Source organism: Polypterus senegalus, chromosome 17 (assembly GCF_016835505.1).
Source record: "Polypterus senegalus isolate Bchr_013 chromosome 17, ASM1683550v1, whole genome shotgun sequence".
NCBI classification, from domain to species: Eukaryota; Metazoa; Chordata; class Cladistia; order Polypteriformes; family Polypteridae; genus Polypterus; species Polypterus senegalus.
In genome coordinates this window covers 101,581,196-101,598,005 of record NC_053170.1, presented here as the reverse complement: position 1 = coordinate 101,598,005, position 16,810 = coordinate 101,581,196, and the positions used below count along the sequence as shown (strand labels likewise).

General features: G+C 43.8%; 1 protein-coding gene across 1 annotated transcript in view; it reads right to left on the bottom strand.

The window, feature by feature from the left end:
• Nucleotides 1-667: 667 nt before the first annotated feature.
• The window catches only part of acsf2 (acyl-CoA synthetase family member 2), a 54,328-nt gene continuing 38,185 nt past the window's right edge, over nucleotides 668-16,810 (bottom strand). The window contains exons 11-16 of the mRNA XM_039740664.1: nucleotides 15,069-15,176; nucleotides 13,852-14,003; nucleotides 11,377-11,518; nucleotides 10,352-10,462; nucleotides 10,028-10,096; nucleotides 668-1,348 (exon numbers count right to left, since the gene is read on the bottom strand). Coding sequence (XP_039596598.1) covers nucleotides 1,286-1,348; nucleotides 10,028-10,096; nucleotides 10,352-10,462; nucleotides 11,377-11,518; nucleotides 13,852-14,003; nucleotides 15,069-15,176 — 645 coding nt within the window. The 3' untranslated portion in view covers nucleotides 668-1,285. The remainder of the gene's footprint in view (nucleotides 1,349-10,027; nucleotides 10,097-10,351; nucleotides 10,463-11,376; nucleotides 11,519-13,851; nucleotides 14,004-15,068; nucleotides 15,177-16,810) is intronic.

Sequence of the window (16,810 nt, the reverse complement as noted above, 5' to 3'; positions counted from 1 at the left end):
CCGCTAATGCTGGCATTCAAGTGAATCTTATTTATTTATAGAAATGTAAGACATAAGTAATGATGCCAATTCCAACTGGCATCAGTAAAGAAAGCAAACTGGAAACTCTTGTGTGTGGTCATCAGAAGAGAGTTTATGTGACTGGTGACTCGGGCATGGCGCTCGAAGCAGAGGGCAGGATGGGGACGTTGGAGTTCATTTGCTCCTCTCCCACCACGTCCATCCTTGGGTAGTGCAAGGCCCAGCCTGACAGTTACATGTGCCCATCTGGACAAGAGCCTGCAAAAAACAGTGCAGACGGTTAGGCATTTTGGGAGATGCCACCCTGTGCCAAGAGCACTACATCAATGCTGAAAGGTCTGAAGCATTCACAGTGCTTGGCATCACCATTGCTGTGGCTCAGTCCAAAAATGACAATAGCATTACAGTGTTGACCCCCATGATGCCGAACCAATCACATATAGTGATGTGCCAACAAACAAACAATTTGTCAGATATTGTGGATGAAGGAACGCCAAAGTTGAAAGGAAGAGAACAAGCAGGAAAAAAACAAAAAAAGTTTATTGCGTTTAAGGAAGAGATGGAGAGCAAAGGAAAAAAATGGGCATGCAGGGTGCCAGGCAGGGTGGCACTGTTATGACGCACTCTCAAATACAACACGACAAGCTGTTGGCCAATCAGGACACATCAATTTATTGTACACAATTTAAAAAGCCAAGATTGACAAACTCCGCTTTTGGGGTATATATGAATAAAATTTTATTATAAAAGTAAAGTAAAAACATTTCAAACGTCAGCCAAGTAAGGCATGGACTTCATACACCATGGCGACTACTCATCCAAACGGAGTAGCTGCAGTGTAAAGTAACAGCAATAAAGTGAGTGATTGTGCAACACAAAATTAAAGAAGAGAAGAGAAGACACAACTGATTAGAGCAGGAAACCACCGAAGGGCTCGTCGGGTACCCAGCTGGTATGCCAAACACGATGCTAACCAGGAAGTTACAAACATCGGTCAGCTCACTCCCAACAGGGCTTACTGCCCGATGCCAACACAGCTGGGTAAGGGGAACTTAACTGCACACCCAGTTGAGTTCACTTGGACTGGCACCTTCAGCCACTCCACAGCGACCCCTCAACACAGGCCTGCTCACCAAGGATTACAAGATAAAGGAAGCAACTCTCAACAGGGCTCTGCTGGAACCACAGATGCCACTTCATTTTTGGAGGATCGGAAGGTTTTCTTCTTTGTAAAACAGCAATTGCAGGTTCAGCTTTCATCTTCTTAGAGTTTCTTGTTTATTCCCAAAGTTTCTTCTACCTCCTCACGTAGCTTGTACTTCTGAATCTAAAGGAAAGGAGATAAAGAAAAAAGTGACAGGACAATTGACATTGGCAACCAGGGCCTGGCAAGGACGGGCAGGCTGGTGCAGTCGGATAACCAAAGTCTGCAGGCGCTGGTTACGCTCTGGCACCTGCTTGGAAGGTCTGCTGCCCCCCAGCGAGTGCCGGTGCCAACGTATCTTAATTGCCTTTCAGTCACACAGAGCCACAGAGTTAGGAGATAATACGTTCATTCACTGAATGGATTGTCCGAGTCCACAAACTGCATTCTCAGGTTCAAAAATGGACAGAAATTTACAAGAACGGTAAACAAAAGTCCACTTGGATTTAAAATGGCCAGAGAAAGTTTGATGACATCAAAGAGCATTGTGGGTTTCGCTCGTCCACCGGGTCAGGCTTAGGGTGGGGTCCCTTAGAGGACGAGCACTGCACAGCCACACGTCCCCATGAAGGTCAGCCCTACCTCAACGATCATTCCCAGGCGATGGCAGCCTTTAAAAACCATGGCACATTGCCAGAAAACCTCTTCAAATATATTGATAAAAATAACTTGACACGGAATTATCGACTTATTGGTTATGGGAAAGAACTTTTGTAGCGCTGCCACATAAATATAATATGTTTTCTGCTGTCGATCGGGTGTTGTAGGGAATATGCTTACATCCGGAGATTGACAGCGGTGCCTCAGAGGTGGAACTTCCGGTTTTACTGTTTTCTTTCGGGAGTCATTTGCATAAAGCGTGCCATTTTAAAGAGAGAAGGAAGAAGAGGAGAAAAGGAAAAAGGAGAATCGGAGAGAAAAGAGCAGATCAGTTCCTGCACTGGCCATACAAGAAGTCTAGGAGCTCCTACACTCCTGGCAGAAGGTATTCTTCTGATCAGGGAATCAAACGTTCTGCTAATTCCTACGGACTCGGGTGAGCTATTTCAAAGGACTTATACAGTCGGTCCTGCGCCATGATACAATTTGTCTTTTATGATGAATTGGTGATTGTGATAGTAGTCCGCAATTTTCAGGACACCTCATTTGGCCTGCCGGCAGTTGCAGGACAGAACATTGGAAATCTGTAGATCTATTTATCATCTCTGGAAGGGGAACTGGGGGAATTAATATGGTAATTGTGTAACGGCCGACCCCTTACCCAGCCGGCAGCTACACCTCCAAGACCCGTGGCCTGGATAATTTACTGAGATGAATCTGACTAACAAGCCGTACCTCTACCAAAGTACACTTTTCCCCCACAATCGACGGTGTAAATATAAACTCACAAAAGCAGATATGTAAAATTATACTCATTAAATGTATTAAATGAAACAAGACAAATGCAAAAATAGAAAGAAACTTAAAGATAAATATCCCTTCACCACATCAAAGACGAGACGCCACCATATATAAATACAACAAAACCCTCCCTAACAAACAACAAAAATGAATGAGATACGGAAATGATCACGAACTTGAGTCCGGTTATAAAAACTGTCCTGAATACGGTTGACTGCGCTAATGGTAAATGAGTCGTTTGATTTCCCCGGAACAAAATAGAAGAGCCTCACCGTGGATCCTCGGTGCGTGGTGGATGATGAAGTCCGACCCCGGGGTCTCTCGTGATGAGGAAATTGAAGTCAGTCCGGCGAATTGAAAAACAAACTGGATGAAATGCGCGAGATGGAATACGGCAGGTATAGATGGCTCGTGGTCGTGAATTGAAAAAGTCTCCTCTTCTCTTCTCCTCTCTTTCTCTCTTCCCCCCTAATGGCTTAAATAGTCCTGCGATGGCTGTAATTGATTAATAGTGAACAGGTGTTTCCCAGGTTTGAGGCTGTGGTCTTCTTCCATTACCCGTCCCCGCATTTACTGATACACACATAGACAGCAAGCAGGACAATGGAAACAAGACCCTAACCCAACACTACCTATGTAGCCCCACTAGAATTGTGTAAATATATGTATATAATTTGTGCCGCTACAGAATAAGGGGTGGTGCATTTGTGTGAGTGGTAGCACTGCAGCCTCACAGTTAGGAGGCCCGGGTTCGCTTCCTAGGTCCTCCCTGCGTGGAGGTTGCATGTCCTCCTCGTGTCTGCGTGGGTTTCCTCCCACAGTCCAAAGACATGCCAGTTAGGTGGACTGGCGATTCTAAATTGGTCCTAGTGTGTGTGTGTGTGTGTGTGTGTCCTGTGGTGGGTTGGCACCCTGCCCAGGATTGGTTCCTGCCTTGCGCCCTGTGTTGGCTGGGATTGGCTCCAGCAGACCCCCCGTGACCCTGTGTTCAGATTCGGTGGGTTAGAAAATGGATGGATGGATGTGTAAGGAATTGTATTTTTTTTTCCATTGTATACAATATGCTTGTTATTTGATGACAGATCTTGACTATTTGGTTTTTTTGGGGGGCCATAAAGTATTGGCATTAAGGGACTGAACCGGGTAGAATAAAGGGTGTACGGGAAATTGTTTGGGGTGTGATATTGGCCTATCCTTTAATCATCTGCCGTTACCTAGGACTGATTAGCGGTAGAAATCAGCTTGCGTTAGTGCACGGGACAAATTGTTACACTTTTAATTGAAAGCTGCCATTGCAATATATTGTAGACGTGCTTTAACCTACCAAGGGCCGCAGAAAGAAAACGTAATGCACAAAGGAACAGACTGCACAAGAAAAAGACAACGGCGAAGGTCCACAATGACTGCAATAAAGTTGTTTCAACTGTCCACACACAAGCAGTCGTCGGCTGAAGTGCCTGAAAGTTGCATCTTAACCACTAAACGTCAAACACGCCGCAGAAGCCTCCAGTCAGCATTGGCAAGGCAGCACTTCCTTGCAGAACACACAAGTCGCTCATTCCTAGTCGGCCAATAAAGCAGCCGGAGCTCTGCAGGCCCTCAGCGAAACGTTCAACGCAGTCCAAAGCTTCGACTTCCTCCGACCCGTTCATTACTAAACACACAACAACTTTCATCAGGACATTCCTGCATAAATGGAAAGAACCAAAGAAAAGGGCCAATGAGCCGGGAGAAGAACTCCACTCACTTTCACATGTCCGGCCAGCAAAAACACAAGGATACTGTGTGGAAAACTCAAAAACGGCTTATTAGTACGTGAAATGTGTACCAGGAAAGGCCAACACTAATCGTCAGGGCCGAAGTGCTATAAATAGAGCTTATATAATGGTCAGGAATACCGAAAATGAAATGTACATGAAATGTACAGAAATGGATTAAAAAAAAGGACAGAGAGTTCCACAAACAGGAACAAACAGGGGCGACTCAACACCCGAATAAGACCTGAACTGGTGAGGCTGCCGAGTCAATAAGAGCAAAAAAAGGTGGAAAACAGCAAGGCCTTTGACATTAGGTCTGAAGACTTCATACATAAAGGGCACAAGGGGGCATTGCTGCTCCTGGCTGTTCTGGAAATTCGGCCTCTCCTGAAATTTGAACAGTCCTGCCTCTGTTGCTGCAATAAACAGGACTTTCAAAAATATATATATATTTTTTAATTATTTCTGTTGGTTCAGAACACCAACCTAGAAAATACCAATCTATAAACAGGCAAGTACAACATTTATACAAGGTGGTTTTTCTTTCGTTTTTTGCTGTTCTTGTTTACTACGGTCACAGCACGAGCAAAACTGCAGCAAAATCCTCAGAGGCATTTTAGGGTGAGCCCGGTAATAAAATTAGCCGATGGGAAGCTCAGACAGATCCTCTGATTAAAGCACCAAGTGAGTCTTTGGGTTACTGGCAAGGGTGCAACGGCTCATGACAAACGGATCTTAAACACCACAAGCGCCATGGCCAATGCCGTTTGCTGTTCTTAAACCTTTCACTATTTCACTCTGCATGTCACCCTCCTACCCTTCCCTGACTTTTTCAAAATGGATAACTTTTTGCAATTTTTTTTTTTAAATACGTGAAGGACCCCCTATTACCATGACAAGCAGCAACGCCATGGAACACTGGTGCCCAGGTAAAAATAGCTGCCTGTCACTGCCCATTATTTGAATGATTTGGCATGCTGTCCTTTTCACCCTGATACAGTAAATCGTTTCCCTTGCCCATTTAAATGACATTTTTCCCCAGATGTAAATTGCTGCCTGCCTTCAGCAGACAACTATAAAATAACAAATGAAAACTGGCAGACTATTCAGTTATTACTAGTAGAATAGTAGTGTGTTAAAGATGAAAAAGAAAAGGAAACATTTTAATAATAACGTAACATGATTGACAATGTAATTGTTTTGTCATTGTCATGAGTGTTGCTGGCATGCATATATATATATATATATATATATATATATATATATATATATATATAGTAGGACTGCCGTCTTCCCATGCCGGTCCCCACCCCCAGGCCGCCAGGAGGAGCTCTCCCGACAGTAGGATCGTGCCCCGAGGTCCAGCAGGGCCTTATGGACTTTCTAGTGTTATACACAGCCATGCTGGATACCTTGGGGACCACCAGGAGTTGCTGTGGGGGGACTTATGGGCTCTGTGATGCTGAATGACCCGGGAGTACGTCACGGTCACATGACGGGAAGGAATAGCGTGCTCCCGGGGTGAAATAAAAGACTGATTGCCCTGACCCGGAAGGAATAAGGAACTGTGGACTGCTGGGACAGGAACACCTCCGGGTCAGGGGCTATAAAAGGACGATGCCTCAGTCCAGACACTGAGCTGAGCTGGTAGAGGAGCAAGTGTTTGTGCGAGGAGGAGTGTTTATTGTGTTGGAGTTAGTGATTTAATAGTTTATGAGTAGTGTGGAAGGTGCTTTGTGCACGGTGAAAAAGAATAAAAAGTCTTGGACTTTTACCCAGTGTCTGGAGTCATCCCTGAGGGTTCAAGGGGCGGTAGCGCCCCCTACTGCCACAATATATATATTTTTATATATATACATACATGTGTACATATATACACACACACACACACACATATATACTATGGGGTACCAAACGGGCAAATACATTGATTTTATGAATATATAAAGTCAGCGTGGGAATTTATAAAGTCATTCCTGATTATATAAAGTCAACATCGGAGTATATAAACTCACTCCTGAATATATAAAATGAAAGTCTAAATCTATTGATTGAAACGACTCTGAACTGAACTAAGTGGACAAAAACATATTCAGAAAAATAAATAAAAAAAACTGGTTAATGTTTTGAAAATGATGCATGTGCCCTGCTCAGGATTGGTTCCTGCCTTGTGCCCAGTGTTGGCTGGGATTGGCTCCAGCAGACCCCCGTGACCCTGTGGTCGGATTCAACAGGTTGGGAAATGGATGGATATTCCAGCACTGACTTTGTATATTCCAACGATGACTTTATATACTCAGGTTTTGACTTTATATATTTGGGAATGACTTTATATAGTTAAATTTAGTCATCATTGCATAACTTTCTCTTTACCATAGAAATTGAAAGACTAATTTCAACTTCCATTCCTACCAAAGATATTTCTGGCGACTAAATAGAAGCTACTTGTATCCAAATTCGAGCTATTGAGCTGTCGGCTGGCTGCCTGCCTGAATAAATCACCCTCGCTTCACTCTTACTTTTTTACCGTTCATTTAATCATGGCTAGTGGCGGAAAAATTATAAAATGGAAGGAGGATTACACGGAGTATGGCTTTACCAAAACAATTATTGATGGCGAATCGATTATTCATAAACCTTCAATTTATGATCTGTTTTTCTGCGTTAACATCATATTTTTTCATACTTCTTCTCAAACTAAGGTGGTGCGAGGGTAAAATGAATCGGGATGCGCTGATCAATGTAATCGGTGTACCAGGAAATCATGCATTGACAGAAGTTCCCCTTTGCTTGTATTGCAAAGTGTGATTAAATGCGTCATTTTTTTAATGCGTTATGGAGCACATGCATCGAAGCTTCTCAGCTGTGCTTGTGCTAAGAAAAGGAAACATTTGAAAAATAGCGTAACACGATTGTCAATGTAACCTTTTGTAAGTAGTGCCTGGAGGATTCAGTGTGTAGAAACTCTAGAGATAGCGTGTGTATTAACTTGTGGATTTTTCTGTGAGTATTTTGTAGCAGCGTCACAAAGTCGCTTCTGTAAGACGGCGTTAGCCGCGGAGCTCAGCTCAGAGCGAAATGAGGTGAATGGGAGGGGAGATGATGATGTGACTCCCCCACCCGCCTTAACTGTCAAACCCCCACAAACACAGTCTCTCAGAATTTGCATAAGCACACCCCTTCACCTACAATTTTAACTTAGTTACAAAGTGATCAAAACTCTCGTTTATATCCTGCATCCTCTCATTAAACTTGTATCCCGCATTACCTGTGGGCATGTGAAACGCCAGTGGCAGCCTGTCTATGAACTTAATTTAAACTTTAGGTTTACACCGTGCTTTGTTTCCAAAATAGCAGAACTCATGAATATGGTAGTATGTGTCACTCGGTCGCTTCTTATTGTTTCGCTGCCTTCTCAATTACATAATGCATGTTTTCTTTTTGAAGCTCTTCCTTGTTCTCTATGTACTGCGTTGACAGTCAGTTTACGTGATTACGTGGGAGGCGTGATGATGTCACACGAAACTCCGCCCCCCACTGCTTTCGAGCTCAACTCCATTACAGTAAATGGAGAAAAATACCTTCCAGTTATGACCATTACGCGTAGAATTTCGAAATGAAACCTGCCCAACTTTTGTAAGGAAGCTGTAAGGAATGAGCTGCCAAATTTCAGCCTTCTACCTACACGTGAAGTTGGAGAATTAGTGATGAGTCAGTCAGTGAGGGCTTTGCCTTTTATTAGTATAGATTACAATGCATGAAAACAAAAAAATAAATCTGAAAATGTGTTTAATTCGAGTGAAACGACCACAAACCACCTTGAAATGGCACTGCAATGTGTCTTCCACTCAGTGTGCAATACCAAGTACACTGCCAGCCTCTTTGATGTGGCAAAGGGAGAACATGAGACTCGACAGCGAAATCGAGCCGTCAGCGATGAGCACAACGGTGGTGGACAGCGGCCATCTCAGGGTTTTCATTGACATGTCAGGTGGCTTTCTTTCTGAAAACGCAAGGACTGCTACAACGTGGTATGCGCTCTGTGCATGGGAAAGGCACTGTATGAATAAAATCTGTTATAATTTGATTATTATAAATGAGGCATCCTTTAAGAAGAGGAGCTACTCTGAAATGGTAGCGCATGTGTTGAATCACAGACCTGGTGTGCGCACACACACACACACACACACAAACAAAGCAAAGCAAAGCTCTTTATTCTCGTATTGGCATACACGGTCAGGTCTGCCGTGTCTGTTTAAACACTGCAAGTGAGATGCATTTACTTTCAAATTGCTTCATCCACAATTTGCCATCTCACTTGGCCTAATGCGGACTGTGAGCTTTGATAAAGCAGCAAAGCTCCGAGTCTACGGACACTTGTCTCACTTTGCCCTTACTTATAACACATGACGCATTTCTGCCCCAGCATACCCAGTTATGTGCAGCCGTCAGGATTGTTCAACTTTTGTTGCATGAAAGAGCATCAACATTTCATCAGGAACACTTGGCATCAAATTTTGGATAGCTGCTGATCTAAGTTACAAATAAATCCTAGACAGTACAGTAATCCCTTCTCGATGAAAATCCGCGAAGTAGAAACCATATGTCTGTATAGTTATTTTTATATATTTTAAGCCCTTATAAACTCTCCCACACTGTTAACATTATTAGAGCCCTCTAGACATGAAATAACACCCTTTACTCAAAAGTTTAAACTGTGCTCCATGACAAGACAGAGATGGCAGTTCTTTCTCACAATTAAAAGCGTGCAAACATATCTTATCTTCAAAGGAGTGCGCGCGTCAGGATCAGAGAATTTCAGAGAGAGAGCATGACAGAAAAGCAAACAATCAAAAAATCAATACGTGCTTTTGTGCTTTTAAGTATGCAGAAGCAATGCAATAAAGCGGCATTTTTTAGAGGCGCGTCCGTATCCTCTGTGCAAACAGCCCCTCTGCTCGTACCCCCTCGTCAGGCAGAGAGAGTGAGAGAGACAGAGACAAGCAAACAATCAAGCGCCGTGCGGGAAGCATATCGTATATCATTGAGGAGTTTTATTTAATATGTAATACATGCTCTGATTGGGTAGCTTCTAAGCCATCCGCCAATAGCGTCCCTTGTATGAAATCAACTGGGCAAACCAACTGAGGAAGCGTGTACCATAAATTAAAAGACCCATTGTCCGCAGAAATCCGCCAGCGAAAAATCTGTGATATATATTTAGATATGCTTACATATAAAATCCGCGATGGAGTGAAGCCGCGAAAGTCGAAGTGCGATATAGCGAGGGATCCCTGTATTCCCTATTTGGAGAATGATCCCACTCAGTTACCAGGGGAAGATTGTGGGATTTGGGTTGGGACTTGTGAGCCTGTCACTGGAAATGTGAATTTTTTTTTTTTCCGCACTGGCTTTTCTCACATCTCTTGCATGAAAAATAGGCTACTTGCTCAAAAGACAAACCTTCTCTGTACCAAGCAGTAAAGAAAATGAAACGGGAGCCTCCGGTGAAAGGACACAAGAGATGGTCAAGGAAACCGAGAATGAGCAAGTGCAATGGGAGCAACAGAACACACACTCTTCTTCCATTTTCTTTATTATATATTTTTTTTAATTTAAAGAGAAAACAAAAATGTCAACTTACCTTTCCTGAAACTGTCAGTGGATAACCCTTCACAAAGACAACATACTTCGGTATTTTAAAATGCGAAATCTGGAACGAAAATGTCATATTCATAATGTTATGTCGCTTGCAAAGATTTTCTCCAGACAAGAAATTAAACAATACCAAGAACAGCGGAGTGGTTTCATATTTTCAAAATTAAACTATTGGTACAGAAGTAAAGAGATGCATTAAAGGAAGTGCATTGTGTCCAAGTGCCACAGCAGCCCCTGCTCACCATCAACAAGTCTATGTGCATGCGGACTTTACCTGTGCAGGTGACCATCCATTAAAGTAATCTCTTACCTTGCCTTTACAGAAATCCTTGATTTCTTGGGCTGTGCTTTCTGCCCCTCGTGCAAGTCTGATACAGGCGCACACCTCCTCTCCCATCTTCTCATCCTTCACCCCGACCACCTGGAGAAGAGAGTCATTTCAACGTGAAAGTCCCCATTAATACTCCAATCATAAACGATGAGTATGTGTGTGACACAAGTCAGGGATCAAGGGCGAGCCAAATGTGTGACAAAAGAAAGTCCAAAAAAAGTTTGTTATAAAAAGGTTTAGTGAAAATTCAAGGTAAGCATTCCACACAAGTATAAAGAAAACTTGTTACACACGCACAATAAAAGGCAAAAAAACTAAATTCTTCTTTAAACTTAACTCATTCTTAAGTACAGAAAACAACTGCAGTTTTACTTCACATTCTAAACGTACGGCGTTGCACACACAACTGAGCACGTCAACGCCTGCTTTGAAAGCGTGTGTCCTCCATGCCAAACTCGCAGCAAGGCAGGTCGTGAACTGCGACTAATCTGTAGTCAGAGGGACAGCAAACAGTTTAAATATACCGATTCATCTTGTGGGGGTTACAAGAACCTCTCATATACTATGCACTAATTTAGAGGCAGACACTTAATAAAACCAAGAAATGACTTCTACCAACGTAACAAACATCTAGCAAATGGCACTTGCAATAACTTTCCTTCTTTTTTTTATCCACAATTGAAGAATACAAGGACCTCCTTTCATTGAGGGTCTCCGTCTGCAAGTGCTTTCTAATGCTGACGTACTCACAACAAGATTTGGATGCTGGCTGGAACGTTTAGAATGACATTGGATGTTGTACGGGAATTCCTTACAGGGTACAACTCAGGCCCAAGCCTCTTACTCTAAACTCCACAGACAACCCTACTGAGAAACCATCTAAAAGTCAACCACTCAGAACAGCTACTCTCACAATCTGCTCGATTGTATCAGAGAACCTGCTCAGTACCCAAATACAAGCATGGCTTCTAGGATTCCACTGGTGCAGGCGAGCTCGAGATTACCTGGACCTCAGCCACTTTAGGGCACGTGTATAGAAATTGCTCAATTTCTGCTGGGTAGATGTTTTCACCTCCACGAATGATCATGTCCTTGATGCGCCCCACAATCTTGCAGTAGCCATATTCATCCAGTGTGGCAAGGTCTCTGTAGGCGAGACAAACACAGGACACAAGAAATTGATTTTAAGGTACAGTAGAAAGGCTGGGACTCAATGAGCAACAACGTGGCTTCATCTCTATTGTTTACCATTAAATGCATTTGATTATCTATCTATCTATCTATCATATATATATATATAATTCACTAAGGCAAGACAACCATGGAAAACACGCCGGAAGGGGTGTGGATTCACTAAGCCGCCAACAAGTGAGACACCTATGGCGCACCCAGGAGAGAGCCACGCCCACCAACTCCAAGACCATTGGATACAACTCGCAGGGCCACGGCCACCAACTCGGACGCGATGACACAGAAAAAATGGCGTCATTTATATTCGTCTGTCATAGAGGCCACATGCAGTGCAGGTCAGGTTAATGTCATGTGCATGTCATGCACCTCCGAGCTACGTTGACTGTTCATAGAGGCGTGTTTCTCGCGGAGGTAAGTCGCCATATGCAGCGTGTGAAACGGTTTGCGAGGGGTATCCCATGGGATCTTTAAAACAATCCTTTACAACTGAGGATGAAGCGCAATGAAGTAAGCAGTATTAAAAAAACTACTTTTCGGTTACGACGCACAACCGCGTGCACCATAGCAAACTGTTTTACACGCTACATACAGTTATTCGCTTCCGCGACAAACATGCGCCTTCTTAGATGCTCCTGCAGGGACAGGGAAGACGTTTTCCTGCCCAACGATGCTCCTTTTTCACCGGCCGGCGTCTACCCTCGCTCTCTAGGCATTCACACTGCCTGCCCATTTGCCCGGATGCAAAAACTCACCGACCGACCAGTTAGTCCCTTTCGTCTGTGGTAAGAGTCCACATGCACGTCTGAGCCACGCGGCGTTTGTCATGCCGCAGGTTCATTATTGTGTTGTATTCTGCTCTCTCCAGAGTTCCAGCTTTTCATTCTCTTTCTGTTGTATTCTCACAGCAACCCGTTTTAGACAACCGTGTCTTTCCAGAAGTGTTTAGCATTCAATAAATAATTATGCATGACATTGAGCGTGTGTCTACCCGCCGTGGGTAAGCCGTTGAACCCCATTCGGGCTGCAAACCGTGGAATTCCCACTAAGTGCAACTCATTCTCTCCCACTGGTTGCGTCCCAACCCTTTGTACACACCGCCCTCCCACCTCGCTACTACCGTGGTCGGGTGTCTTGGTGGATTATACAGTATATAGAATAGCAGCCAAAACCGCACAGAGCAATAAAAAGGTCTACGTCACTCACAGGTACATCTGGACTGTGTAAAGACGGCGACTCAAGTGACGAGTTGGAGGTGGGCACATGAGCGGGCAGTGCATAATGAACGAGAAATCAGCAGACTAGCATGACGGGCAGAGCTGAGTGGACGTCCTTCTCCTTTCCTCGCGTTCCACACTCCGCGCCGTGCACCCCCATCCCTCCGTCTGGCAGGAGAAGGCGCGAGGACGGTGCGCCAGTTTTCAGTCACGGACGATTGTGTGTTGGTTCGTTCCGTGCATTGTTACAATGTTGCTTTTCTTGCTGATTTATTACATTACCGATTTTTCAAATGTTTATTTTCTCCCTCTGCTTAAAAATCATTAAAAAACCGGCCTGATTATGCGGCGTATGGTACAGAAAAACAGACAAAAAAAACTAAAATACGAAGGAGTAATAACACAAAGCCAATGATAAATGTCACAGGGTTGAGATTTTCTTTTCTTTCATTCCCCCTTTATGCTTTTAGAGATTTGTTCACTTTACAAATTTCATAACTGGTCTCTTTTAAAGGCTGCGATTCACGTGTTGCGATGCCAGGATTTCGACTTTTAATTTACCTCACAAAAACAAAGCTGTGCGGGTAACTGAATCGGGCTGCAGCCCAGTCTGTACAGGAATGCTACAGCAAAAATGAGGGCAGCACCAGAAGCCGAGTAAAACTTCTTACTTTTCACAACTTATTTCGTTCTCCCTTGGTGAGAACAATGCAACACGGATCCCTTGTTAGCTGAAGGGCTGGCGAGCTGCACTTCGTTAATTACAGGACCTTGCTGCTTCACTTATAGTACTGGAGCAAATATCCAGGCATACAACAGCATCGTCTTTATTTCACAGAGCTAAAGTGAACTTTATAATAAACTGGACTGTTCAACAACTTTGACTTGGCTCCATGTGTTTCCCAGTATCAATAAACCTTCTTTGGGTGGTTAAAGGCGTACAAGAACTACTGCGTACGGTGGGCCTGGTAAACCTACAAGTAAACTTGAAATAAAGGAAGAGCGAAGAGATGAAGTCAAGAGCACCAATCCTAAAGCCCGGCATGCTGGTTTCTTTTTTGTTTTCTTACTCACCCTGTTTTATACCAGCGCTCTGCAGTGATGCATTCGGCGGTCTTCTCCGGGTCATTCCAGTAGCCCAGCATGATGCAGTATCCCCGGATCATCAATTCACCAGAGGTATTGAGAGGAAGATTCTCCCCAGTACTTGGGTTCACCACCTTTGCCTGTTGAATTATACCATCCAGAGAGATTAAGTGCCAGGCTGTTTTAGCAAACCTTATATTACACACAAACACAAACTAGACCTAACCCTAGGACTAAATGGGACTCTCCTGAATCAACGGCGTTATAGGTCACTTCATTACGCCAGGCCTACCTACTGTATGTTGGCCGTTCACATTATCCAGCGAAGAATAAACTGCTGTTCCACCATATTACTTGGAATTGCACTCTTACAGCTGTTTTATGTCCCATTCACTTTGATTTTCTAGAATGCCCTCAACTGACTGATCACTTGCCAGTCACAGCTCAGTTCCTTTAGTGTCAACGATACTCTGAAGTCCGTGCACAGCAAATTCCTTTTTTCACGCTCCAGCAAACGGAGTCGGAGTCACAAGCCGGTAAGCGTGGGTGAGGTTTGCCCATTCTTCCCATGATAATACAAGCATTTTCTCCCGTGTACCCGATATGTTTTCTACTACATTGGCAAGCCCTGCAAATTTGGTTATCTATGCCCTCTGGCCAGTTCTGCTCAAATACGGCTCTGGTTACACACCACCACAACTTTGGTCAAGCATTCAGATTTTTTTCCATTAGGAATGGCAACCCATGAATGCATGATTAATATTTGAACCCCTTTATTATCCGGACGTTCAACAGGTTCAGTTTTCAACTTGACAGTTCGTTACTGAAGCCTGCCTGCTGTTTCTTCTTTACTTTCATACTACAACTCAAGCTTTGTGAAAGAGACACAATAAAACAAACTCAAATCTTGACTCAGATCTGTGTTTGTGTGATAATGGGATTTCAAACCTTTTCTCCCAACTTAAAATTCTGCTATCTGAGAATGTCAAAAAAAGTTCAGAGTACATAAAGCATCAAAAATCCTGCGTCACGTGCTGATCCCTACACGAGCCAAGTGATTCCGCTCAAACATCCTTGCATCTTCACGCGTGATCTGAACACTTCCAACATTCCCTCAGCTACCAAGACAGATTCAAACCATCCTGCTTGCAACTGCCTAGCTAGAAAAATTAGGAAGTTCAAGAAACAACAGGAAAGATACCCACCTCTGTGTGAGGAAGAATGAATCCCACCGTTTCCAGCTTGCGATCGATTTCATCCCGAGGAAAGCCAAGGAAGGTCACAGGGCTGTTTTCAGTTGTACCGTATCCAATCTGAACAAGCAAGACAACATCCAAGTGAGCCTCAGTAACAGCAGCTCTACTGTACCCCGCACACACACGCACACATGCACACGCAGTGCCCTCCCATCTATCTTCAGAAGGACTCTACTTTACATCACGTGTTTTTATTCGGTTAATATTTCATTTCCTTTTCTTCTCAGATTCACTCAGTCATTTCACCACACTGCAGATTAGCCCCAAACAATTCAAATTCCGGAGAGAACAGCGAGGACATGTTGACTTGCACCTTAATAAGGCCAGTCAGGGGAGCCCAAGGGTCAAAGGGCACAGCAGGCTATACAGGTTTATTTACCCTTGGCCTTCCCCAAAACACCGACGCCAGCAACATACGGACATAACACGGGCCGCTTTTAACAAAACCTCTACTTTGATTTTTGAAGTTTGTAACATACAGCCTACAATTCTTCATTTTTGTTAAAACGTGTGCAAGCACAAACACTAAACAAAAAAGACAATAAGTAGACCAAAACAGGCAGGGAAATATGCAAACGCTGCCTAGTACCCTAGCGCTCATCGCCCGAGTGCATATTTAGAAGTAAATGTCACAGATAAGGACAAGCTACCCCTGCTGAAATGGCAAAGGCTCTAGAATCGTTTTACCTCATTGAGAAAGAAAGGAAAACAAATGTCAAGTATGTCATTAAAATGCATTTTGCTTAACAACTAATTGATAAAACAAGATGACTAACTGGAAGGCCATTTTGAACATGTGGCCTTTTTTTAGTTTTAATATCCACACTTTTTAATTAAAAACCTGTAAATACTAAAGCACACGTACAGTACACTAGCCCTTCTGATGCCACGACACACAGTGCCAGTAATGCCATTTGGTATGCTGCCCGTGTCCAGCAATGACAGTAGAAAGCCACTCAAAAATGTCATTCTTGTGTGGTCTCAGAACGGTGTCGACACTCCAGGGGACAGCCCATGTGGCCGATTTGAACCCTAGTCCCCTCTTACCATCGGATACAATACTCCGGGTGGGTCTCCCCGCAGGACGTCCTGTAAACTACAGTCGACAGCCACATAAGAGAGAGCTGAAATCCTACCTTCACAAACAATACTTCATCTTGATAATGAATGACACAACAGCGGTCTGAACAGCAGGTTCAATTGGTCAGTCCTAGCAGACCTGCCGAGGAAGGGAGAAAACCAAAATGCTACCTGGCAGCGGCATGTCATCAGTGAAGTCGCATTTCTGTCAAGCACCATTTTCAGTTCAGCGTGCCCTGAAACACGACACTCCAATGGCTCTACAGCAATGCAGTGATCAATGACACCCTAAGTGATTAAATACACTAAAGCGCCATTACTGTCGGGACAAACGGCAGTCATCACAGGTGTTGTTTGGGGTTAAAAACACAACGTGTCAAAGAATCCAACTTCAAATTAGCACACATCAGGTCAGCAAGTGAGCGTGTAACATTTGTCACGTCTCCCAGCAGGTTTTGTGTCAGTCCTGTCTGTAAGGGCAGCGATCAGCTTCGGGTTACAGAAACACCACAACAATTGAGAGCAGGTGACGACTGGCCTAAAACAGACAGACAGACAGACAAAGGACATGAAAGAGCATTTAGGACATGTTACACAAGACTACGCAAGAA